Source organism: Tenrec ecaudatus, chromosome 9 (assembly GCF_050624435.1).
Source record: "Tenrec ecaudatus isolate mTenEca1 chromosome 9, mTenEca1.hap1, whole genome shotgun sequence".
NCBI classification, from domain to species: Eukaryota; Metazoa; Chordata; class Mammalia; order Afrosoricida; family Tenrecidae; genus Tenrec; species Tenrec ecaudatus.
The window spans coordinates 157737801-157764092 of record NC_134538.1 but is presented as its reverse complement, the minus strand read 5'-3'; the positions used below and the strand labels follow the sequence as shown (position 1 = coordinate 157764092).

At 52.6% G+C, this 26292-nt stretch overlaps 1 protein-coding gene and 1 pseudogene across 1 annotated transcript in view; both read right to left on the bottom strand.

Annotated features, from left to right (window-relative positions):
- TBXAS1 (thromboxane A synthase 1) overlaps window positions 1–26292 on the bottom strand; it is a 116957-nt gene that overhangs the window by 68402 nt on the left and 22263 nt on the right. Inside the window, exon 5 of the mRNA XM_075557406.1 lies at window positions 1474–1570. Coding sequence (XP_075413521.1) covers window positions 1474–1570 — 97 coding nt within the window. The remainder of the gene's footprint in view (window positions 1–1473; window positions 1571–26292) is intronic.
- On the bottom strand, window positions 6490–21887 carry LOC142457028 (GTP:AMP phosphotransferase AK3, mitochondrial pseudogene; annotated as a pseudogene).

Here is a 26292-nt window from a genome sequence, read left to right as displayed (position 1 = left end):
TTTGGGCTCGCTCCTCATCCTGGAGGAAGATGAGGTGGTCTGCTCCCTCGAGCGGCACAGTCCTGGAATCCCTGGCAGCAGCTCTCCTCTGCCCTGTGTTGTTGCTCTGAGCTAGAACTGAGTCGATGGCAATGGGCTTGGGGGTCCACACGCCAGTGTCTTGGGGACACCCGTGGTGAAGTATTGGACTACTCCCTGAAAGAAGAGAAGACCTTGACTTCCGAAAGATCGCAGCCTGGGGTCCCAGTGGGAGTCGTTGGACTCGGCAAGGGTGACAGCTGGTCTCCTGTGGTTTGGCGCCCACTCTGCACGTTGCCCGCAGTCGCCATGCTGCCTGGGTAAAAAGGTGCGGGTCTCTGGACTTCTCTGCCCCCCTCACTAGACCGTGCGTGACCTCTTTGAGGACAAGCCGTGTCTTCGCTCTTTCAAAGCAGCACCCTCCCCGGGCCTGGCGTTTGGCAGGGGTCTAAAAGTGCCGAACAATCAAGAAGAGAGCGACCACTCCGTGACCAGCTGCCCCTCCTGCAGAGGACAGCACGTCCCATCTGATGATAAAGACAATGGTTGGCACGTAGAGCGGATCACAGGTCATGTTTTTCTAGCTCCCCAGTTACGAATTCACTTTAGACAGTTCCCTAAATTCCTCATGCGGCGATGGGTCCGCTCTTGCTGGAGTTGCTCTCTGTGCCTCTGGGAAAGGTGAACCACATCGCCTTCCGCCATGTCTTGTCACCTCGCACCTTCCTGGGGATTCCCCATCACAGACACAGATTGGGGGTCACGCTTCCCACAAGAGAGGGGCTGTGCTTATCCGTTTAATGGGTTGTTAATACACAGGGGACCCTTAAAAGGCTTCTCCTCCATAGGGACAGACCTCCCCACCCACCAATCCCCGATGTAATGCTCTCAGGAGAAGATGGACACACAGGGGAATCTCAGTTTGACTTTTTTACCTTCTCTCCAGTCTTCATGATCCTCGCCCTGTCTAGCCCAGTTAGTTGCCCTGTGCCCTCTCCATTCCCCTAGTTTTAAATCCAGTTTCGGAAATCCTGCTGGCGATGGCATTTTAATTAGCTCAACTTCTTTTTGGCCTCTAGGAGCCCTGGTGGTGGGGTGCTTACACGTTGGGCTGTGATCCCTGAGGTCAGCAGTTCGAAACCACCACCAGCTCCATGGGAGAAAGACGGGGCTTTCTGCTCTCATCAACAGTCACTGTCTCGGGAATTCACAGGGGGCAGTTCTACCCTGTCCATAAGGGTCGCCATGAGTCAGTACTGACTCCGTGGAGTGAATTTTGAGTTTCTCATTTGCTTTGACTTCCCTAAATGATTCTTTACCTGTAAGAGCCCTTCTCTGTGCACTGCATTGAAAATCTGAGCCCCCAGAGGGGCTCCAGTTGGGGCTGAGCAAGCCTGAACCAGGAGAGCAGCACAGTCTCACACTCTCATCCACGTTCAGACGGGGCCCACGTACCATTCGGTTGCTGAAGTTCCTGAAGTTCTTCACCAGCACCTGCTCGATCATGTCTGGATCGGAAATGACAATGAACATCTGACGACCAAGGTAGTACCTGGGAAGGGGGGAAAGAGGTGTGTTAATATGTGCTCTATCTACTTCCCACTCCTCCTCTCCAGAAAGAGGTCACCGTGGGTTGGAATGAAGCATCAGATGGTGTGGAGAAGACGGGGAAGAAGAAACCATCTGTCCTGGATGAAGCCTAACCAGAATGCTCTTCAGCAGCGAGGATGGCAAAACTTGGTCTCGAGTACTTTGGACAAGTGACCGGGGGAGATCAGTCCCTGGAGAAGGACACTGTGCTTGGGACAGTAGAAGGTCAGTGAAAAGGAAGACTCTCAGCAAGACAGATGGATGCCCTGACTGCAGGAAGGGGTCCAGCATGACCACAGTGGAGGACAGCACGGGACCAGGCGGGGTCTCACTCTGTTGGATGGGTGTCATTGGGTGGGAACCCACTCGGCCGCACCTCACAATGACGGCAATCCCGCAGGGTGGGGCAGCTGTCAAATTTCATTCCATTATGCTCATGGAATTCCACGTTGTACTAGCACCTAGCAGTCCCTACAGAACATCAAATTCCTTCAAAAACGAAAACCCTCCAAATCCAGACTTTCTGGATTGTTTGAACAGAAGACTCCCTGAGACTTTTGCCCAGTGATGCTCTTCTATCCTTGAGCCCAAATGGAGGCCACATCTGGCTGAAGGACAGACTGGCTTACACAATAAAGACTGTCACCCACGAGGGCTGCATTGCTAGACTTGAGCCTCCATCTCATGGGAGACCTTCATTTTTGCTGGTGGTCTTCTGGGTTGGACATTGGGCTGCTAGCGCAAGGCCAGTGGTTCAAACCCACTAGCTACCCCTTGGGAGAAAGATGAGCTATCTGCTCACATAAAGATCCTTCATCTCCAAAACCCCACGTAGGGTTATGCTGGCTTGGAATCCATCTGAGGGCAATGGGGATTTTTCTTGCTGTTTGTTTGCTTATTTGTTTGTTACTGTACCGAGCCTGATATCCTTCTCCAGGGATTGGTCCCTCCTGACAACATGTCCAAAGTCAAGGAGACAAAGTCTCACCATCATTGCATCTAAAGAAGTCTGCCTATACTTAAAAAAAAATCATTTTACTGGGGTTTCGTATAACTCTTATCACAATCCATACATAGATCCATTGTGTCAAGCACATTTGTACATTTGTTGCCATCATCATTTTCAAAACATTTGCTTTCTACATTTTCAAAACATAGCCCTTGCTATCAGCTCCTCATTTCACCACCTCCATCCCCTATCCCTATACTTTCACCAAAATTTGGTCACTCTCTGGCAGCATTCAAACACATCCCTTCTCCCTGGTCCTTCTTACTCCCCCTTCCCCCCCCCCCCCCCGCCTTTGTCTTTGTCTGCTGGGAGAAGCCCGTGCTGCCCTGCAAAGGTTGCAGCCTGGAAAAGCTGTGAGGTCTTCTCTGCCCTGTAGGGTCTCTAAGACCAAGGGCACACAGCCACAGGGGCAACAAGGTCAGTGGGAGTGCCTGGTTGGCACAAACGGCTGACCCACTTGGCTGAATCAACGCAATGGTAACTGGTGTTTTTAGATCTCGCTGGCCGACAAAGAAAATGAACCCCACTGGGGGCTTATGGAAGTGCCTGACCACCCCCTTGCAGTAGTGCAGCAAGGAAAGGCTCAGCGCCACCTGGCGGCAGGGAGCTCTCCGTGGTGGCAGCAGGGAAGGGCAGGGTAGAAGGGCAAGCCAGACAAAGCTCCGGCCCTCCTGGAGCTCATGGCCTGGCCCCAGCCTTCAGGAACCAGTGGCTTGGGAGGCACACCCAACTCTGAGCTTGAAGAGGCAGGGGGCGCTTCTCAGACACTGCAGCCTGGGAGGTGGGCGGTAATCAGTTCAGGACGGTAGACCGTCCAAGAGCCTGACTTCCAAAGGTGCAGAAGGAATCAATGTGCTGGCTGAGGGCCCACCATGCAATGCCCTGCCTCCCTGTCTGAAATGACCCCGGTCATTGCTGTCTTCAGGTCTGGTGGCACCGTGGCCACACGTGGGGCTGCTAACCATGAGGTCTGCAGTTCGAACCCACCCAGCTGCTCCAAAGAGAAGGACGGGGCTTTCTATTCCCTACGGAGTTACCGTCTCAGAAACCCACGGGGCAGTTGCACCCTGTCCTACAGCATCACTGTGAGTCCGACTCCCCGCGACAGCAGTGAGTTTACAGTTTAGTGTTGTGATTGGGTCTCCAGCCCAGAGCAGTCAGGGGAGGTGTTAAGGGTCAGAACAACAACAAACCCAACCTTGCTGCCCCCAAGTCAGTTCTGCCCTTCTGGGTTCCCAAGACTGTGACTCTTTACAAGAATAGAAAGCCTCATCCTTCTCCCAGGCAGTGGCTGGTGGGTTTGAACCACCAGCCTTGTGGTTAGCAGCCACATGGAACCACTGCCACCAGGGCTCCTGTAGAGACCCGCAGCCGTCAAAGCAGGCAGGTGACTTCTCACAGCCGGAGCCACCTGGAGTTCCTCATATGCAAAAAAGATTAGGAAAAAATGAGAGAAAAAATTTTTTCTGGTACCTATTAGGTACTCTAAAATATTTACCCGAGTGATACATTTTACGAACATGTTGGGGAATCTTTGAGTCACAGGGATGAAGCAGGATCTAGAGAAAGGAGGGATAGTAACTATGTCCCTACTGGTTTCCAAAAATCCCAAAATAATCCAGGAAGGTGGTCAAGAAAGGCCTTGTGTGTTCAATGCCTGGGGGGCAGGGACTCGGGGGTGTCACAGAACCTTTCGAGCATCTGGTGAACCTTGTGGTATTCATCTAAGAAAAATACATACCATGTTTTATGTGCAACTTTGAGGGGTGATTAGGACTCTGAAGTTCCCTCTAGAGCAGTGCTTAAGAGTCACTTGTGTGAGGAAACAATGACAGAGAGTCCCTTGACTTGGGAAAAGACAAACTCAAAGCTAAGTGAACTTCAAGCAGGTAAACCACAAAATAGCCATGTCAGGATGCATCAGAATGAAACCTCTGAAAACGGAAGCCAAGGGGCAGCCTTGCAAGCAGGCGTAGAGAAATGATGCCTCCCCTTTATCTCCACACAGTGCTAGAGGGCCAGCCATCCCCGCAGTAAGACGAGGAAAAGAAATAAGAGGTATATAGACTGGAAAGAAAGAAAGCTGTCCCTATTTAGAGGTGTTGCTGTTGTTGTTGGTGTTTTGGTTAGTTGTGTTCCTGTGGCACTTGTAATTAGACTAAGAGGAAGTCATTCAAATGGAGCAAGGGGATGTGGAGTGATTAAAAACCATGGTTGCAGCCTTTCACCGTTATTCAATCTGCATGCTGAGCACAGAATGTGGATCACCCGCTGGAGAGCCCAGCACTGATTTGTAGAAAATCTCATTAACAACCTGCGATACAAAGATGATACAACCTTGCTTTTCGAAAGCAAAGAGGACTGAGATCACAGTCTATAGCCTTCAGGATAGATTCCACCTCAACATAAATTAAAACAATTCTTTTCCCAGTTTGACCAATAAGCAACATCATGATACACAGAAGATGGAAGTTGTCAAGGATTTAATTTCACTTGGATCCATAATCAACGCCATGGAAGCAGCAGTCACGAAATCGATTGGCATATCACATTAGGCAAATCTTTGGCGAAAGAGCTCTTAGAAGCGTTAAAGGACAAAGATGCCACTTTGGCAACGGTGTGCCCGACCTAAGCCAGTGCGCTCTCCATCACGTCCTGTGCATTGGAAGGAAGACCGGAGAAGAACTGATGCCTCAGCTCTGGTGCTGCTGAAGAACACCGAGTGACCCGTGGCCCGTCAGAAGGATGAAGAAATCTGCCTGGGGAGAAGTATCGCTAGAATGGTCCTCGGCTCCGAGGCTGGTGAGACGTCATCTCATGTGATCAGGAGGGACTAGTCCTCGGAGGAGGACATCCTCCTTGGGCAGCAAGACCCTTCAAGGACTACCAGAGCAGCCGCGACAAGGGGCTCAACCCTGACAGTGACCAAGGAGAGCACAGGGCCGGGCAGCATGTGATGCTCTTGTGCACGGGGCTGCCCTGAGACAGAACCGAGTCAATGGCTCTGAATAGCAACAACATTTTCAGATCTATGGCATGATCATCTGCAAAGAAAATCTCAATGGATAATAATTTTTTTAAAATCCTACAATGGATGAGTTCAGCATGATCTAAGATCAACTCAAAGTATCCACCATATTTCTATACACCAGCAATAAACGCGGGCGATCCATTTTAAACAAAATGCCACTTGAAATTACTTCCAATCAGGTCTCCACAGCAGTGTCTACATGGCTAGTGCAGTGTAATTTGAACGGTTCTGAATTTTCAAAATGTGGGTGGATTGGAACAAGAGCTGGAATGGGGAAAACTGCAGTTCAAAGCCTTGGAAAGGGAGACTTGGAAGAGGCACCGGGAGCCCTTTCAGGAACTCGATCTGGGATATGTGATTATCGCCAGGACTGTGAGGAGAGACACACATTCAGAGCAGGTGGTTGGCTGCCATTTCATGACTGGACGCTATTGTTTCCAACTCTGTCGATCAAGAGATTTGAATGCTCTACGACGCACACGCTGCCCTTGCTTTCTAAGGGTGCAAGTGCGTCTGTAGCGGGGCGTTAACCTCGCTTGTTCCTATTTCAGTTATTCTAGGACACCCACATTTGGCAGGTGCTGGTCCATTTCCATTTCACTCCATTCGCCATGACGGAACCAGGAAGAACCAGGTCAAAGCCCTCTTTCAAAGGAAACACAATTTTTTTTTTTTTTGCTACCAAATGCTCTTTTAATGTGGAGCTAGAAAGAACTTTCTGGGTCTGCACAGCCACCATGGACGGGCTAGGCAGGCATGCCCACAGAAGACGGTGAAGGACACACAGGACAATTTAGAAGGGCAATCATGGGCAGGACGCCAGCGGCGGGCCTTCAGGATCTCAGAAAGCCAGCGGCAATGAAGGGATCCTGGTCCTGGGTCCAGGATGCCCGCGGGCCGTGGAGGGTCCGCCAGGCTCCTGGCGGCTGCTCCTCACGGAGTGACTGGTGCTCTGGCTGGTCTGTGGCACTTTGGTTTGGAGGAATGCATACACGTGGGGTCAGATCTTGTTGGCTTCGGTTCCGGAGAAGGTCTCCAACACCCCTTTTCTCTGGTAGAACTCCAGCACCGGCTCCGTCTGGGCCTCGTACGCCTTCAACCTCTGGAGGACTGTCTCTGGCCTGTCATCCCCGCGCTGGACCAGAGGCTCGCCTGCCAGGTCGTCCACACCCACTGTCTTGGGAGGGTTCAACTCGATGGTGGATCCAGCGAGCAGTGACACGCTGCTTAATGACCTCGACGGGCACGTTCAGGTTGATCACCGTGGCCAGCTGATACAGTCTGTCCAGGGCCTCAGCCTGTGTGTGGCACTGTCCTTGGAAAACCGTCCAGCAGCCAGCTGCCCCGGGCCGCCTGCTTCAGCTCGTGCAGGACCAGCCGGGCCATGACGTCATCGGGGATGAGCTTCTCTTGGTCGATGAAAGTCTTGGCCAGAACGCCTCCCTCTGTGCCCCGTAGCATGTTGTCCTGGAGCAGGTCTCCGCTGGAGAGGTGCTTCAGCTCGAAGTGCTTGATGATGCGCGAAGACACGGTGCCCTTGCCGGAGCCGGCCCCCAGGATCGCGGTGCAGAGCAGCCTCGCCGACGCCCCAATGGCCACAGAGAAGAAGCCGCCGCGCAGCTGGGTCTGGGTCTGGGTCCGGCTCTGGCCTGTGCGGCCCTCCCCGCTCGCCCGCCGCCAGAGCGCCCAACCCAGCCGCCCGGAAGTGAGTCCCGGTCACTCCGGCCCTCATGGGCGCCCCCGCCCCCAAGCTTTCCGGCACCGACCCAGAAACGCAATTCTTAAGGATCATCCTGACCCGACTTGTACAGAACCGGTGTTGTACAAATTACAACACACTGAAATCAGAGACCCTCAGTAAATGGTGAGACAGCATCCTGCTCATGGACTGGAAGGTCTCCTCATAGCAGAGATTTCAACTCTTGAAATTGGCCTATAGACTTAATATAATTCCTACCAGAATCCCAGCAAGATTTATTATTATTATTATTATTATTATTATTATTATTATTATTTTGTAGAGACAGACAAGCTTATTCTAGAATTTATATAGAAAGGCTTTAAAATGCCCAGACGGTCTTGAGCAAGAAGACTAAAGTGGCCCAATTTCAAGGCACACTGCCAACAGGAGTCAGAACTCATATTGGCAGCAGAGGGATTGGCACAGGGACCAATGGAAAGGCCCACACATTTACTCTAGTAATTTTTGACAAATGAGCCAAAGCAATTCAATGAAGAAAGGGGAGTTAAAAAAAAAAAAAGATGCCAGGGGACTGGAACATGCAGGGGCCTTCAAACTGTTCCTGGAACATTTCCATTATTTCCAAGTCCATTTTCCACGCAATGTGTCCAACTCTCTTGTACATAAGCATTTTTTAAAAAAAGAGGGAACTCACACCTTATACAAAATGAACTCAAAATAGATCACCGACTTAAATGTACAGCACAAAGCTTTTGGGAAAGAAGACGGAAGGGAGAAGTCTTTGGGAACCAGGGCTACACAAAGAATTCTTAGACTTGACCTTCAAAATTGAAAGCCTGTGTTCCGTGAGGGACTGGAGGTTGCTTGTTCCTGTAAGGGCTCACGTCTGGGAGCCCATCCAGGGGGCGCTCTGTGTGGAAATACACCGGGTGGCTTTGGGAGGCACGGAGGATTGACCGACCACTGCCAACCACAGACTGGAAGAGTGTTTGAAAACCACATATCTGACAAAGAGCTTGCACCTACCCTACCCAAAGAACTCTCAATGGTAAACAAACAAACAACCAGGAAACAATCCATTTAGAAAATGGGCAAAAAACATGAACCAACATGTCAGCAAGAGGATATAGGGATGGGAAGAATGTTTTAAAATGTGTAACAAAACCACAGTGAGCTGCACTGCACACGCTCAGCATAATTAAAGTGGGTCTTGAGGGGACTGTGCTAAGGGAGACAAGCAAATCTCGAAAGTTCCACACTCGCTGGTTCTATTGATACAGCCACAACCCAAAACTCACTGCCATCCAGTCAATGCCGACTCACAGCCACCCTACAGCACAGGGTAGAACTGCCCCTTTCAGTTTCTAACTCTTTCTGGGAGTAGAAAGCCTTGTCTTTCTCCCCTGGAGCAGCTGGTGGTTTCGAACTGCTGACCTTGTGTGTAGCAGCCTGACACATAACCACTATACCATCAGGGGTCCCCATTTATACAACATCCTCAAAATGACACCGTGATAGAAGTGGCAAACAGAGTGGTTGCCAGGGGCTAGGAGTGTGGTGGGGACGGGTGACTGTGGGGACACAGGGTAGCAGCTGAGAGCCCCCAGGACTGCATCTGCATCTTGCTTGGGGCGGTGGCTGGGATAAACATTGCATGCTGCTGTCAATTGCCATTGAGTCGGTTCTGACTCTTGGCAAACCTGCACGTGCACAGCAGAGCAGCTCCGTCGGGTCTCCAAAGTGGTGACCTTTCAGAGGAAGAGCTCTAGGTCTCTCTTCAAGATGCCTCTGGGTGGATTCAAGTCCCCAGCCTTTGCAATAGTTGTCACGACCCGGGGCATAGAACTATATAAATGCATTCACACACAAATAAGTGCATGCAACGCCCACCACCACCACCAGCGAGTATTGAAGGGCAAGGATGCTACTTTGAGGACTGAGGTGCGTCTGACCCAAGCCATGGGATTCTCCATCGCCTCCTATGCATGTGAAAGTCGGGCACTGAATAAGGAAGACCGAAGACTTGGTGCAGTTGAACCATGGTGCTGGAGAAGAATACTGAAAGTACCATGGACGGCTGAAAGGACAGACCTGTCTGTTTTGGAAGAAGTAAGGCCAGAGCGCTCCTTAGAGGCAAGGATGGCAAGACTTCATCCTACAGACTTTGGACCTGTTGCCAGGAGAGACCCGTCCCTGGAGAGAGACATCGTGCTACGTAAAGTAGAAGGGTGGCTAGAAAGAGGAAGGCCCTCGAGGAGGTGGACGGACACAGTGGCTGCGTCAGTGGGCTCAGTCTTCGGAATGATTGTGAGGACGGCGCAGGACCGTGCAGTGTTTCGTTCTGTTGTGCACAGAGTCGCTACGGGCCAGAATCCACTCAAACCCACCTAACAACACAAAGAACATTGGCCTCAAATAAACCAAACCCCAGCGCCATGGAGTCAGCTCCCACACAAAGCAACCTTCTCAACCGGAACAGATCTGCTCAGTCATCTTCACAGCAGAAGGCCGGGTGTCAGAGTGGTTACTAATTGACCAAAGGTCAGCAGTTCGAGTCTACCAGCCGGTCCTCAGGAGAAACTTATGGCTTCATAAACACACAAGGGCCGTTCTACCCTGTCCTAGAGGGTTGCTATGAGTAGAATCAGCTCAATGACCGTGAGTTGGAGTTTGGGGGTCTTAAAGGAAGACAACGGTCATTTCTTTGTCCTCCAGAGTGGCTGGTGGCGCCAGACAGACAACCTTTCGGTTAACAGCCAAGGGCTTAACCACTGCGCCACCAGGGCTCCTTAGGCACACTGCCCCAGGGCTGGTCAAAACCGGTGTTTTTCAGTGTGCCCAGATGAGGATGGCTGGCCCTGGCCCTGCCCAGCCCTCCTCCCCAAATTAGACATCACTGCCAATGAGTAGATGCCACTTCACAGGGGCTGACCCTGCATGGGGTGTCTGAGACTGTTAGTCTTTACGGGAGTCGACAGCCTCACCTTTCTCTCTAGGAGCAGCTGGTGGGTTTGAAACTTGGACCTTACCGCTGTCAGCCCCACACCTAACTCACAGCGCCACCAGTGCTGGCCACCTCTACTGAGTCACCTAATTTTAACAGGATCCCCCACATCCTTGGTAAATGACCTATCCAGGTCTTGTGCTCATGGTTGTATCGGCTTATTTGTATGTTTCTTGTTAAGATGTTGTAGTTTTCTATAGGTTTTGGAGATTAGCCCTTTATCCTGTGGATTATGATGGAATGTTCTTTCCTAACCGGTGGGCTCTCTGTTGACTCTTTCGATGAAGTCACCTGCTTTCTTAAGAAGCAAAACGAGGCTTGGGCAGTCACATGAGCGTGGCCTGTCCACCGTGTCATCGTGGGCGCCTCTGTGCCATCTCGCCCACACTGAGAACAGTGTGGCAGCATTTCCTTCAGAAGCGCTGTGGAGCCGGCATATGGACCTCGTGAGAAAACGGGCCCTGTGTCACGTGTACACGGTGTTCTCTTGCGGATTCATAATTCTAAGGACACGCATCCTGGGCTGATCTTGAATGAAGAAAAAGGTGAGGGAGGTGTGTCTGGAGGTCACCCCATCTTGCTCTGGGGTGTTGGTGGGGGGACCCACTGCTTTCTGTCTGCCCAGCCCTCCTGGGGTTCACCGCTCATGGGTACTATTGCATTGGGTCTGACCCACAGCGGCACGGCGCCTGGCCCTGCTCCATCTCCATGAGCCCTGGAAAGCCGGAGTCCACTGCTGCAGCCAGCAAGTGCCTTCCACCTGAGGGGTTGTCGCCCAGGGTGAACCGGGCGGTGTCCTGGTGCAAGCCACAGGCTTCCCCTTCCCTCAGTCTCCCTGGCAGTGCCCTGTCCCCTGCTTAGCCTTCCGGATTCCCAGCCTTGCTGGCCGTTAAATGGACCTCCTTCCCGACCAGCTAGCTCTGTGCTTGGCTGTGTGGCCGTGGCTTGCAATTCCAGATTTGCTGTAGTACTCAGAGGCCTGCCTCCCGAGGCAGAGGGCCCAGATGGAGGGGAACCCAGTTCTACACCCACTCCACGGATCCTCGGCAGACTGGGACCCCTGCCCTCCACTTCCTAATCTCTGCAATGGAGAGTCAACGCAGGTGCTGGGGTGGGCCATGCTTTTAAATCTACGAAACCCATGCGCTATGAGGGAAAGCCAGGATGGGCTTTGCATTTTAAGTCCAGGCTCTCTGGGGTGTGAAGAAACTCCCCATATCAGTGAAATCGGGTATTGGATGAGCTAGGTGCCCTTCCGAGCACCTTCCAGGTAACCATGACAACCGCAGCGATTATCCGCAGTTCCTGGGAGCTTGCTACCTGCCAGAACTCCTTCTGAGTGCATTTATCTGTTGTACCTCATTGCAGCCTCAGTGAAAACGGACGAGGGAGCTGCACCCACTTTTCAGAAGGGGAGACTGAGGTGCCAAGATGTTAAGCCACTCCATTCCAATGCTCTCCCGGAAGGTTTCCAGTGGCTGGTCCCTCTGGCGTGGACAGCGTCTTCCTTCTGACGCTGGAAGTTCTGCTGAAACCTGCCCCTTGTGAGTGACCCTGCCTGTATTTGAAAATACCAGGGACACCGCTTCTCAGCCACACACAAGCCGCCAGAGTAGGGGAGGACGTGCTGGCTGCAACAATGGGCCCAAACGTGGGAGCGACTGTGAGGCTGGCTCAGGACCGGGCAGGGTTTCCTTTCATCGCACATAGGGGTGCTCTGGATCTGAGCCGACTCAGCAGCCCCTCAGAACACCACTCAGGCTTCTCCCTCCATCTGACGCTGTCTGAACCCGGGCCCAGTTCTGGATGGTGGGGGGCAGGTTCTGATTTGATGGGAGAGGAAGCCCCTGGCCTCAAGAGGAAGGCCAGGCCTGGCTTCCCACTCCCTGAGTGGTGGACGTGGTCCCCACGGAGGCAAATGCTCCTGGCCAGTTATCCATGACCATTTACCTCTGCGGTGGAGGATCGGTTTGTTCATCGCCAAAGCAGCTGGTTAAAGAGAACAGGTGGGCAGACCGTGAATAGTGTGTAGCCGAAAACACCACCTGTTTGGCCTATTGAATGAGTGGCTTTCCCTTTTCAAAACTGGCCAATAACCCGTTCCACCCAAATAGCCCCAGTGACCTTCTAGCACCTGGAGGTAGGCGCTAGGGCGACTGGGATACCCCCGGGCCTGTTTAGGGTGCTTATGGGAGGACCTCCCCCCAGGGGTGGCCCAGTCATCGATTGTCTGTGGGCGTCCAAGCCACACCGACCACATGGAAGGTGTCCAAGCCACACACTAAAAGGGAAAGCTAACCGGAAAAGATGAGGGGGCTTCCATGGAATTCGAAGGTAACGGAACTTCCCCATCAGCTTCCGGAAGTCCCTGGATCGTCAGGTGGTTCTGTCAGAGAAATAGCAGCCTCTCTTCCTGCTGATCCAGGAGCCCTCCGGCACTGTCGGGGGCTGCTGACAGCGAGGGCAGTGGTTCAAACCCATCACCACTCTCTCCTAGGGCGAAGGATGAGCCGGTCTACTCCCATAAAGACTTGCAGCGTCAGAAACCCTACTGGGGTCCTGTGCGTCGAGATGGCTTTGATGCATCCACCACTTCCGATGAGCCGCCATCCTCCATGTCAGGCCCATGCAGGAGGAGGCTTCAAAAGGCTCCTGGGGAAATGGACGCAAGAGACCATGGACGTTTTTCCATGAATTTTGGAAGGGTCCTTGCGGGCTTGGGTACAGCAGGTGGTGTATGTGTGTGCTTGCGTCTCTGGGGTCTGGTGGGTGTCTGTGTGCGTGTGCATTGGAAGACAAGGACACAGACCCCGGAAAGCGTGTGGGATGAGTCACAAGGAAGGGGGAGGGGCGGTAGAATGGACAGTGGGGGTGAGGGGGACTGATACTAGCTGGAGATCGGCATTGGGTCAGAACTGGGTGGCTTTGGGCCAGTCCTCTGAGCTGGAGCCCAGCCTCCTAGTCTCTTTGGGGGTGTGGTTGTGAGAACACCAGCTGGGACCGTGCTGAACTGGTCAGTTCTGAAGGCCCTTGGGAACCTGGGCAGGTTTCACAGGAGCCGGCCTTAAAGAGGAGCCCTGGTGGCGTGGTGCTTTACGCGTTGGGCTGCTCACCACAAGGTCAGCAGTTTGAAACCACCAGCCACTCTGAGGGACAAAGAGGAAGTGTTCTACTCCCGTAAAGCATGGCCGTCTTGGAAACCCACAGGGGCAGTTCTGCCCTGCCCCAGAGACTCACCGTGAGTCAGAATCGACTCGATGGCAGTGAGTTTGGTTTTGACTTTTGTCCTTGAAGAGGCCAGAGGATCAGGGCTTCCCCAGGGGCTTTCACAAGACCCTCACCTTCCACCTAGAACCCTGCCCCGGGCCTGCTCGGGGTGGGCTGGGGTCTGCACGGTGGGTGGGTGGTGCCACAGAACACCCAGCAGGACACGTACTGCCGAAGAAAGACCGTGATTGGGCAGCAGCCATGACCATGGGCGTGGGCACTGTCATCCCTCTGATGGATCTTGGGGGCGACTCTCCCTCACCTGGAGTAGATGGAGGTGGGACGTTTCCCCGGGCTGTGCTCCTTCAGCTGAGACCCCCCCACCTGCTCCCCAGGACCATGACTTGTAACTCTGACAAACCACAGGGGCGCGCTGGCTACTCCGAGGCGAGAACTCAGGGCAGAAAGCCTATAATGATAAACCTCTCTCTGCTACCGAATGTGCCCGCCCCCCTTAATTTATTCAGTTAATAAAACCGCGTTCCCCAGGGAGACGGGCAGAGGTAAGCCTCCGCTGGTTCCGCCCTGTGTGCACGCATATGTATGTACATTCCCTAACAATAAAGAAGAGCAATTAAGGGGGGGCACGAGCCCGTGGAAATCCAGAAGGACAATGAAGATTCCAATCTAAGTGATGGTCCTTGCTCACACTGACTCCAACGGGGGAGAGATAAATAAAAATAAAGGGGGGGTGGGGGAGACACACATATTCAGAACAGATGTTAGGAAAGCACTTTTTTCACAGCAAGAATCATAAACATGAAGAACAGCCCAGAAGGCAAAATTGTTGATGCAAACAGCATCAAGCTACTAAATAAATAGTTAGATGGCACCGCAGGGACAAAGGCACATTACACCGTCATTTTGCTGTCCCCACACGGCTGTGCCTGGACAGGTATATTTTGGGGTACAAGAGAGGACTGTGTGCATGTGTGTTTAGGACTGTGTGTGTCTGTGTCTGAGGGCATGCCTGTCTTCGTGTGGTGTATGTGTGTGCAAGAACATGCTCATAGAGGTCTGAGGGGCCGGTCCCAATCCCAACTACTTGGACAGCCCCCACTCCCCGCAGAAGAATTCAGGGAGAGGGACATGTCTGATCAGAGCACACAGGAGCAAATGCAGTGGGAGGAAGAGAGAATGGAACACATCCTGGCCCCCCAAACCCTGAAGACGATATTCCTGCTCAGAGCAGCCAAAGCACAGAGAGGGCCATAGGGCCAGCCCCACTAGGAGACACGACATCCCTTCAGGAACAACACTGGAGACACAGTGAGGGAATTGTGGCTGATCTGACCCCACCACACTGAGTCGAAACACTAAGGGTTTCGACAGAACAGCAAAGGGAACAAATAGATTTTGGGGCCAGGGCATGGCACCCCATCAGACTCCACCGCAAAACACTCCTAAAGGTCAACAAACAGACCTTGAACTATTTACAGGCTTCTTTTTTCTCCGTCCTTGGTTTTGTTGTTTTGTTTTCTTTTGTTGCTCTGTTTTGCTCTTTCTTGTTTTTGTGCATATTATTATCTCTGCAGGTCTAGCTAGATAAGATATGTTGGATGAACAATCCAGAGGAGAAAACAATGGGACTGATGGTTCCCCACCGGAGAGGGGGAGGCCGGCGGGGGGGGGGGGGCGAAGGAAGTGGGTGTTAACAAACCAGAGACTAGGGAAAACAAGTGATCCAAAATTGATGGCGAGGAGGATGTAGGAGGCTGTAGGGCTTGATCAAGAGCAATGTAACAAGAGGAATTACTGAAACCCAAATGACGGCTGAACATGATCGTGGGACAAGAGGAAAGTAAAAGGAAATAGAGAAAAGAGCTAGGAGGCAAAAGGCATTTATAGAGGTCCAAATACAGGCATGTACATATGTAAATCTATATGTGATGATGGGGAAATAGATCTATTTACATATATGTATAGGTCTAGTATTAAGGCAGCAGATGGACATTGGGCCTCTACTTAAGTACTCCCTCAATGCAATAACACTTTGATCTATTAACCTGGCATTCCATGATGCTCACCTCCCCAACACGATCACTGAAGACAAAGCGGGTACATAAGCAAATATGGTGAAGAAAGCTGATGGTGCCTGGCTATAAAAAGATATAGCATCTGGGGTCTTAAAGGCTTGAAGATAAACAAGCGGCCATCCAGTTGAGAAGCAACAAAGTCCACATAGAAGACGCACACCAACCTGTGTGATCATGAGGTGTCGATGGGATCAGGTATCAGGCATCAAAAACAAAAAATCATATCATTGTGAATGAGGGGGAGTACAGAGTGGGGACCCAAAGCCCATCTGTAGGCAACTGGACACCTCCTTAGAGAAGGGTCTCAGGGAGGAGATGAGCCAGTCAGGGTGCAGTGTAGCAATGATGAAACATACAACTTTCCTCGAGTTCCTAAATCCTTCCTCTGGCCAATTATCATGATCCCAGTTCTACCTTACAAATCTGGCTAGACCAGAGGATGTGTACAGGCACAGATAAGAACTTGAAACACAGGGAATCCAGGACAGATAAACCCCTCAGGACCAATAATGAGAGTGGTGATACCAGGAGGAGAAGGAGAAGGTGGGTTAGAAAGGGAGAACTAATCATAATGATCTACATGTAACCCCCTCCCTGGGGGACAGACAACAGAAAAGTGGGTGAAGGGAGACATCGGACAGCGTAAGACATGACAAAATAATAATTTATAAATTATAAAGGGTTCATGAGGGAGAGAGGGGGAGGGAGGGGAAAAATGAGGAGCTGATACCAAGGGCTCAAGTAGAAAGAAAATGTTTTGAGAATGATGATGGCAACACATGTACAAATGGGCTTGTCACAATGGATGGATGTATGGATGTAATAAGAGTTGTACGAGCCCCCAATAAAATTATTAAAAAGAAAAACATACTTGTGTTTTGGGCTCTGTGTGTGCTTGTGTGTGTGTGTGTGAGCGTGCTTGTCTGCATGTATATGACCCCTGTACCTCTGCCTTTGGCGTCCTGTGTGTGTGAGCACCATGTGTGTCTCTGTGAGTGTGTGCATGTGTGCCCATGTGACCTTGCTGTCCGTGGGTGCTTGTGTCTGCATGTGTGTACCTGTGTGGGTTTAGTCTGTGTGGGTCTGTCTGAGTGAATGCATGTGTTTCTGTGTGCATGGGCATGAGTGTGCAGGGTGTCTGTGTGTATGTGCGTGTATGCCCATGTGTCTGGTCTGTGTGTGTGTGTCTATAAGCATGTTCCTGTGGCTTTGGTGTCTGTGTGTACATGAGAGAGAGCTGATTAGTATGGTCCTTCCAGCCATTTTTCCCTAGGTGATGGATCCTAATTCTGAACATGTTGCCTGGGGCTACAGCCCCACTTTGGAGGGTGATTTCTGCTGCAGGATTACGCTGGGATGGAGCTTTAGACTCTACTTGAGGGTGTGGCTTAAGTCGTCTCCCTTTGTTTCTTTGGGGACCCAGGCTGCTGAAAGGTGCAAACCACACCTCCATCAAAACCATTCCTCTGCGCATAAGAGCCATCTTGGCACAGAGAGAAATCCCACGACCCTCAGAAGAGCAGGTTCTAGCTCTCTGTGGCCAAGGCTGAGACCACAGAACCAGAGACGGTGGCTCAGAGACCAGGGGACAGAGCAAGAGGGAGAGAGACAGGCTGGCTTCCTGGTCCACAGAGGCAGAGGCCAGGGGGGCCACGTGGCTGAGAGAGACTTGGCTGCTGGCTGAGGAGAGGTATTGCTGTGGGCCAATGGCCTTCCTTAGGATGTACTGATCCAGGCTCATGATAACCTGTTAACTTCCTAACAACACCCGCGTCACTGTGAGTTTTATCTCGAGTTCTGTGTGGCCGTGACAATGAATTCTCGACAACACTTGGGCTTCCAAGAATGTAATCTTGACGGAAGCAGACTGCCACATCGTTCTCCTTTGGAGCAAACATCTGGCTGGGGGGCTGGAACCACCGTCCTTCCGGTAGCAGCCGAGAGCTGAACTGGAGCACCACCAGGCTCTTTGGGCATGAGACTGGATGGGAAGACCCAGCAAGCAGAGGCCACAGAAGGCACAGGCTCTCCTCTCCATTGCCCCTCTGAATACAAAGACGACTCATCGCCAATCAACACTTGCAGGGGAGGGAATTAGTAAGAAGTGGAGGTCATTTCGGATCCGTGGCTGTTTCTTTATGTAGAATTCTTCAGGACCAGTGTTATCCCACCCAGCCTGTTCTCCACAGTCTAGTCCCAAGAGCCAGGCTAGAAAGCCGCAAAGAAGGGTCTCCAGTCAAAGAAACACTGCACAGGAAAGGCTTACGGAGACGGTCAGTCCGAGGACGCGATCACACCGAAGGTCCTGTGTCCCTTTGACTTGTCCAGTGTCTCCAGCATTTGGCCAGGGGACACCCCTCCTTTTATTGTCCACAGAACAATTAGCACTGTCAGTGGAAGTGGCCCAAGGGACATCCTGGAGGAATGCTAAACTACATTCTTCAACAAGGACAGGGCCTTCCATTGCGGGTTCATGGCGCCTGCAGTCCTTGGCCTCTCACTGTCCCGGCCCAATGTCTCCTTAGGAGCTCCAGCTGGATATGAAAAAGATGAAGCGACCTTTCCCTCCTCCAAGGTCAACGTCCTCCTCATGCTTCCTGCCACTTTGTCTCCAGAACTCCAAGCCAAAGTCAAAGATGAATGCGGACGTCCCCTCTAGGCTTCCTTCCAGCTCAACAGTGGCGAGCGCCATGCTCTTTCCCTAGAGGACGCTGACGTATCAACTTCCCTTCTCTCTGTCAGTGCAGTGGTCCGGAGCACCATTGCCTCTGGATTAGGGGCGACGTCCACCTCCCTCGTGCCCCAGACCTTGCCCTTCTTCACTCCGGGCACCTCCCCAAGTTCCTCCACAGCACTCTGTGGGCCTCTCTCCTCCCCGGCAGCTGCCAAGACCTTCCTCTCCGCTGGGGTCTTTGGTTCTAGGACTGTAACAAGCAGAAATGGATTGTCTTGTTCTTTTGGAAGCCAGACGTCGCATCAGGGTCTGGGCCCCGTTGAAGTAGTCTGAGGCCCTGAGGGAGGAGCTGTGCCTCTCTCGTCGTTTCTGGTGGCCGCCGCAGTCCCTGGCACTTCTTTGCGGCCTCTACAAGCCTCTGTCTCTGCTGCCACGCGGCATCTGCCTTTCCCCTGCATGTGCCCCGCCGCATGTCTGCCCTCCTCTTCCATTAGACACCACCCAGAGGGACCCCCACCCTGCCCACCACCACCACCCCAGCGTGACTTAGCTGAGCGGGTCCTGTTTCCCTACACAAGGCCACATTCACGGGCACAGTGATAAAGGACGTCAACACAACTACTGGAGAAACACAACTCCATAACACCCAGTGGCCCAAACACAATAATCTCCCAGCACACTCATGGTCGACTCTCACCCATCCTGTCCCCGACCCAAGCTCTGCGTCTTGTCCCAAGCTTATGGGACTGGGCACACTCTTTGCCATGTGTCAGCTGCCATCTCTCTCTTGTTTGGGCAGCTAGGGAGCTGGTTCACCTCTTTCCCACTCAAGAGAAACTCCCCACACTGGTGCTGTTTAACGTGCCCCCCCCCCCATCAAATGATCAGTCCGCTGGAAGGCATCGTGTCGAAGGAACACGGAGGAAGAACACTCACTAGCTGCAAAGAGTCCGGGCATCGTCTTGACAGACGACATGGGGTTGGAAGCCCAGCGATTGAAGTGCTGGGGCCAGGAGGGCGGAGAAAGAGACGTGTTGGGCTGTAGACAAGAAAGTGGAAGGAAGGAAGGGTGCCAGACAGACGCCTGTGTTTACCCAAGCCACAGAGGCGGCCGTGACCTGTTGGAAAGAGGAACAGTGGGCGGGGGCTGCGAGCAGAACTGACGCAGCAGCACAGAGATGGTGAGTGATTGAAGAGCGTGAGAAAGGAAAGGGGCTCCCGGCGGGGGGGGGGGGGACCCGGATTGACGGGGGCAGACGTCGTTCAAAGGGCTGGCTTGGAAGAGGACGCGCCTGCTGACTGATGGCCTTTGGGGAGTGGGAGGCACGGTGGCTGTGGTCGTACGTTCCTATCAGAAAGCTGGGGTACCATGGGCTGGTTTGGCTCCTGAGCACAGGGAGGAAGTGCTGGGCTCATCTGGGGTTCACGCTCCAGGCTTGAAGACCAGGGGGATGCCGTCCAAACGCAGGCAAGGGAACCGTGGAGCGTTGTTCTAGCACATGTCAGCACGCTTCGTGCCAGCAGGCCTGGGAACAGTCTCACCGATCCCACCACCCACCATGGGCCATGCTGCAGAGCTTGAGGACCCCTGCCACCCACTCAGATGGGACCTTTAGTCCGTGCAGTTCGTGGGTGCTCCATGGACTCAGGAACAAGTGGCGCTTTGAAGGAGGGAGGACTCAGAATGCCAAGTGGCCCTCAGGGTTTCAGATGTAGGGCTCCAAGGTTAAGAAGGACACAGCGTGGAGACTGCGTCAAGGGCTTGTCTGGGGAGCCTAAACTCTGGCAGAGAGAGCCAAGGCTCTGGGGCAGCAGCTGGGCACCTTGGGAAATGGAGTCGTTGGGAAGAAGCTGGGGGCCTCGTCGGGCATAGGACAAACTGTGGTCTGGCGATGGGATTGCGAGACCAGCCTCCAAAGGACAGCGGAAAGTCTAGTCAACAATCTCCTCTTGGGTGGCTTAACAACGGGCACTTCAGAAGTGAGGGGAGGTCAGGAGATGCCCTCCCCCTGGGCTTCTGGCATGAAGGACAGGAGTTTCCATTCAATACCTGGCTTCTCGCCTTTCCTATAGCATCCAGGCTTGCTGGGAGTGACAGAAACCACCACCACTGCCACCTCCACCCACCTCACTGTCACAGTTCACACCATCACCACCTCCATCCCTGTGACAGGTCACACCATGGTCACCTGCACCTCAATCCCTGTGACAATTCGCACCATGGCCACCTCCACCTCCATCACTGTGACAGGTCACACCATGACCACCTGCACCTCCAACACTGTCAGTTCACACCATCACCACCTCCATCCCCGTGACATGTCACACCATCATCACCTCCATCCTGTGACAGGTCACACCATGGCCCCACCTCCACCCACCTTGCTGTGACAGGTCACCTGCTTTCCCAGTGTTCTGGGTGCTATGCTCCTGTAAGGTAAAAATACCCAAACCAAACTCATTGAATTAGTGCTGACTCAGTGACCCCCTGTGGGTTTCTGAGACTGTCACTGCTGACGGGAGTAGAAAGCCCAGCCTTTCTCCTGCAGAGCTGCTGGTGGTTTCAAACTGGCGACCATGCAGATCGCAGTCCAACGCATAACCACTATGCCACCAGGGCTCCTAAGGAGAGACTAACGTCTGTTTAGGGATCCTTTTGTGATGAGTCTCAGAGGTCTGGTGAACACGGCTGACCTTTGTGAATGAACCAGTGACCGGAGGTCCCTCCCCAGGACCTCTCCCAGGTCACGGCATGGGCTGCTGCTTGCGGTGTGGGGTGTGTGGGTGTGTCAGGAGCACTGGTTGTGAGACGTGGAGAAGAGTCAAGACACGTATTTTCACACGTAGCTTCCTCTTATCTGCCGCAGGCGTGAGGACGCCGTGAAAGCCGGCAGCCAGGGGATGATGGTGGGCACGCCAAGAGCACAGTGACGGGAGACCCATCCGGAGGGTTCCTGTGCAAAATAACGTTCTGAGACTCCGATTGGCATGCTGGCCCGCTTCAGGGTCCTGGGGAGGCAGAGGAGCCTGTTTATTGCAAAGCCGGATCTGATTGTCGGGAACTGAGTTGGATTTTACGTGTGTGTGTGTGAATCTTTCTGTTAGAAAATTTCCATTTGTGTGATTCGGTGGTTACCGACTGACTCCAACTCATCGCGACCCCATCGGATGGAGTAGGACTGCCCTGTGGGCTTTCCTTCCCTGTAATCTTTATGGAAGTGGATGGCCAGGCCTTTCTGCCTCAGAGCCACTGGGAGGGAGGGTTTGAACAGCCAACCTTTCCGTTAGCAGCTGAAAGCTTGCTCAGGGGCCACGAGGGTTCTCTTATCCTCGTATGAACCCCAAACCAAACCTACTGTCATGGAGTCGATTGGTCGACAGGGCCTCTGCGCTGCGCACCTTCACAGGGACAGGCAGCCTCCTCTTCCTCCTGCTCATTGTCCCTGCCCTCCAGTCGGCTCAGAGTGAATCGCTGAGCCAGCCTCACAACTGTCGCTGCGTTCCAGCTCCCCTGCGCAGCCACGTGTCGATCCATCTTGTCGAAGGTCTTCCCCATGGTCACTGCCCACTCCTCATAGCGTGCCCAAAGTGAGTTAGGTGGAGTCGCACCACCCATGCCTCCATACTTCTTCCAGCAGATAGATCTGTGTCCTTACAGGATCCCGGGTTCTCTGCCAGCTCCATGAATCAAATGCATGGGCTCCTCTTCCGACTTCCTTAGTCAGCGAACGTCCAACTTTGACGTATGTACGAGGCCATTGAAAATACTATGCTCTGGGGCAGGTGCGCCTCAGTCCCCAAAGTATCCTCCTTGCCTTTCGACATGTTGAGGAGTCCTTATGCATCAGGTGGACCGGGTGCCGTGAGCCATTTCCGTCAGGAGTTTGGTTTGGGGTAATCGGGTGCCTTTGACTTTTGCCCTGTGTGAGTAACACGATTCAGAGTCGGCTCTTAAATCCTCCAAGGATCCAGGGAACTAGTTTGGAAGAACCTTCCCTGCTTATGAGATCGCAATCAAAGAGGAACTTGAAGCTAGGTGGGAATTGGGAAATCATAGCTTCTTTGAATTTAGTAGTTATCGATTTTTTTTTTTAATGATGACATCGGAGACGGCTTGTTCTCCCTTCCAGTAAGCAGACTGGAGATGGGTCTGCACCCTCAGCTCAGTGGGTGAGTGTGGGTGAGTTAGCCGTGTAGAGACCCCTGCCAGCACTGAGATGCTTACACGTTCACTGATTCGGCTTTCCTCCTGCAGTCGGCATCATTGCGTGTGTTTTGTGAGATGGAGGAGGATTTTGTGGATTGGTGTCGGATATATGGGCTAATGTTGTTGTGGGCTTGGGTAGCACTGGGTTGGGATGTTTTCTTGATGTGCACCTACCCTCCATATAAAATTCTCTCTTATACATATGAGCTTCTGTGGATTTATTTCTCTGATGTACACAGACTAATACAAACAGCTAGGATTTGCTGCCGGTCTAACTCAATTGGACATTTAAGATTTGAAAAGACATGCTGGAAATGGAGCAAGCACCCAGGCAATTCAACCTGGAGACATTTACCTATGGGACCCATCTATGCGGGCTGCCACTCAGGGAGAAGACATCCCCAAGACCACAGCTGGTCACTACTTGCTCCTCCCTTGCCCCCGAGAATATTCTTTTTCAATGGGTAACTCAGCAGGCAAACAGCCAGGAATGCAAGTCTGAGACTCCAGGGGGCCGCTCCCCCAGCCCAGACCATCAAACCCGGCCCACTCCCAGATCTGCATTTGGGGACTCAGCATCCCCAGCCAAGAAGGACACTTGTCCCCATTGGTAATAGGGTGAGGATCTGAGCTGAGTCTTGCACTCTTTCATTCTCTGGGTCTTAACATGAAGTGTCCACACCCAGTTAATCCATAGGAGCCCCCATCCCACCCAGCCAGATATGCGCCTGCCAGACTCCTCGGGGCCTTGAGCCACCCCTGATGGGGACCCTGATGTCCATGGACAAGTCTCTTCAAGACAGATGGGGACCACCTCACCCCACACTCCCCCACCCCCACCCCACCCCATCAACTTTATGGGCAGCATTCTTCTGGACTGATCATTGGACCAGTGTTTGCTAAATGTTCTTACCCTGTCAGCCCTGGGCTTTGCTTATCAGATGCCTCCTGGTCATTTTCTCACATCTAGCCTACCCCGTGAAAGGGCTGCTTACAGCGGAAAAATGAGGAGCTGATTGATACCAAGGGCTCAAGTAGAAGAAAATGCTTTGAAAATGATGAGGGCAACGTATGTACAAATGTGCTTGACACAATGGATGGATGGATGGATGGATGGATTGTAATAAGAGTTGTATAAGCCCCCAATAAAATGATTTATAAAAACACACAAGCAAACAAACAAAAATCATTTTTGAATGCAGTGTAACTTGAAAGATTCTGGGTGTAGGCTGGGGAATTGTTTGCGTGACACTTGAGCCCTCCGGAAGGTGGTTATAGAGAGGGGTGAGGAAGAGGGGGTGGGGGGACTGCTGCAGGACCCTCAGTGCTCCGATGCCCATAGGCCGGTCTCAGGGGAGCCAGGTGCTGGCTGTGGGTTGTTGTAGAGCTGGGGCGGAGTTTGTCAGAGCCCCTTGAACCCCTCGGGGGCAAAACCGAGGGTTTCCATCCGTTGTTCTCGGTTGCCTGTTTGGGGGTTGAGTCAGCTGTTCTTCCCCAGCTCTGCAGGGGCCGTCAGACACCCCTCATGCCTTGGCTTTTCCAGCTGCAGACACAGGCTCCCAGGTGGTTATGAAATCAACACAGCGGGGCGCGACCCACTGGTATTGGTTGGGATTTTTGACGAAATGGAATAGAAGAGACCAAAGTGGATCTTATGTAATAAAGAAGGGAGGAGGTATTTTGTAAAAGCTCTTCTTCAGTTCTCTCTCTCTCTCTCTCTCTCTCTCTCTCTCTCTCTCTCTCTCTCTCTCTCTCTCTCTCTCTCTCTCTCTTTCTCTCTCCCGCCCCCCTCTGTCCAGTGTTTGTGGGTGTGATCTGTTCTGGTCAGGAGGTGACATCCATTCTGCACAGAGGCTTGTCATTAAACAGAGCACCCATGCCATGGGCCCAAACCCTTGTGTTTTTCCCTCTGAGAAAACGATGCCCAAGAGAGGAACAGGTTCCGTCAAACCTGCGATGGCTGCCGAGTGGTGAAGACAGACCCAGGGCAGCACACCCTGTAGGTCTGTCCGATGTTGCGGCCGCCCCAGGAATTGCGATGGATCTAGGCTCTTGAACTTGGCTGAGTGCGGCTCCTGACGGGCCCGTGCAGCCCCCGTGACGAAGAGAGGTGGCTGTGGATGGCATGGTGTGGCCAGGCTGGGCTGAGAGACGGGGCAGAGCCGGTGGGAAGGACTGCATTTCAGAGCAGCCTTCCAATGTGTCTAAGGAGGAAGGGGCCACTGAGCTGCCGGGCAGAAAGGATGTTGTGTAGCCATTCACCCTCTGGTAGAACAAGGCAAGAAGAACACGATAAAGGGACCCAACGATGAAGGAACGGATACTGTCGAGCAGCTCGCCTGCCCCTCTCTGGTCTCCACGGCGGAGAACAGGGGCTCCCTCCGACTCTTCGCCGGCGGGCTGTCGGCGTGGCTTGGTGGTGGTTGTGCTGAACTTCCTTCCCATTTTCAAAGCCCTTCTGAAAGATCTACCCCCCAGTGTCGGGGCATGCACTCTCCTGGAACAATGGGCCCCCCAGGCCTTTGGAGATGTGCTTTCCCAGGCTGGGGACCCAGCCCTTCACCTGGATCATGATAAGCTATCCCTACATTGTTCTTATGTCACGCTCCATCGAGTTTCCATTGATTGGTGTTCAGAAACCGCATTCTTCCTAGTGTGTCTTAGTCCAAAGCCTGAGAACGAACGAACTGTCTTAGGGAAAAAACAGCCGCGATGTTTCTTAGAAACAAGGATGGTTAAGAGGACGACTCGCCCACTCTGGACATAATCAGAAATGCAACCCTCATGAGAAGAAGACATCTCGTTGGGTGAGGCGTGGGTCAACAAAAACAAGAGAACTCTTCCCTGAGACAGCTTGCTCCAATAGCCCTGACGGAGGGCTCGAACCTGCCAACCCGCATGATGACGGCTTGGGATCAGGCAAGGCTCCTTCTTCTCTTGTACAAAGGCCACCAGGAGTCAGAGCTGATTCCGTAGCAATGAGCAGGACCATTCCCCAACCTCAGCTAAATAGCAGATGAACTTAGAGCCCTGACAAGAAATGTTCTCGTGCCTCCATCCTCTCCAGTGGATGGTGTAGTGAACTCTGAGCTTACACGCATGTCCAGGTGATTGATTGATTGCGTTGCAGGTGCCCATGCTTTTCCACAGGTATCCCAATGTCCTCAACGGCCTCACTGCCTGGTGGCCTGTGCTGCGAGTTCATGCAGACTAGCTGCTAAAGGAACCTCGACGCATGTCAGATGCCTCTCCCTCTCTAGTCAGGGGCCTGACGCTAGGGTCGGCCCTTTCTACGGAAAGATTATTTGTTTGCTCAATTGTTTCCTCAGCATGAGGACTCAGGGTCCCTCTGGGAGGTGCACTGATGGGTCCCAGTCCTGATTCTGACAACTTTCTTCTGCTCTGGATGCAGGAAAGTACTACCCATGTGACAGCCAAGCCACGGCACCCAAGTGTGACGGGCCCAGGTAGCACCAGGGGACAGAGCCGTCACAGACGCAGGTGGAAGCTTAGTACGTGACAAAATGGTGACTCCGGGTGGAATACCACTGTTGAGAACCAGCAAGGGTGCCTCCTGACCAGCCAAGAAATCCCTGATACATCAAACCTTCTAATGTGCATTTAAAAATGAAACTGAGCACTGAAGAAAATGGGCGACCTCATTTTACTATCCATGCTAAAGAAAGTCTTTCCGAGAAAGGTATCACATGCAAATGCCATTAAAATGGATGCAACTGAACGAACAAAATGAAAT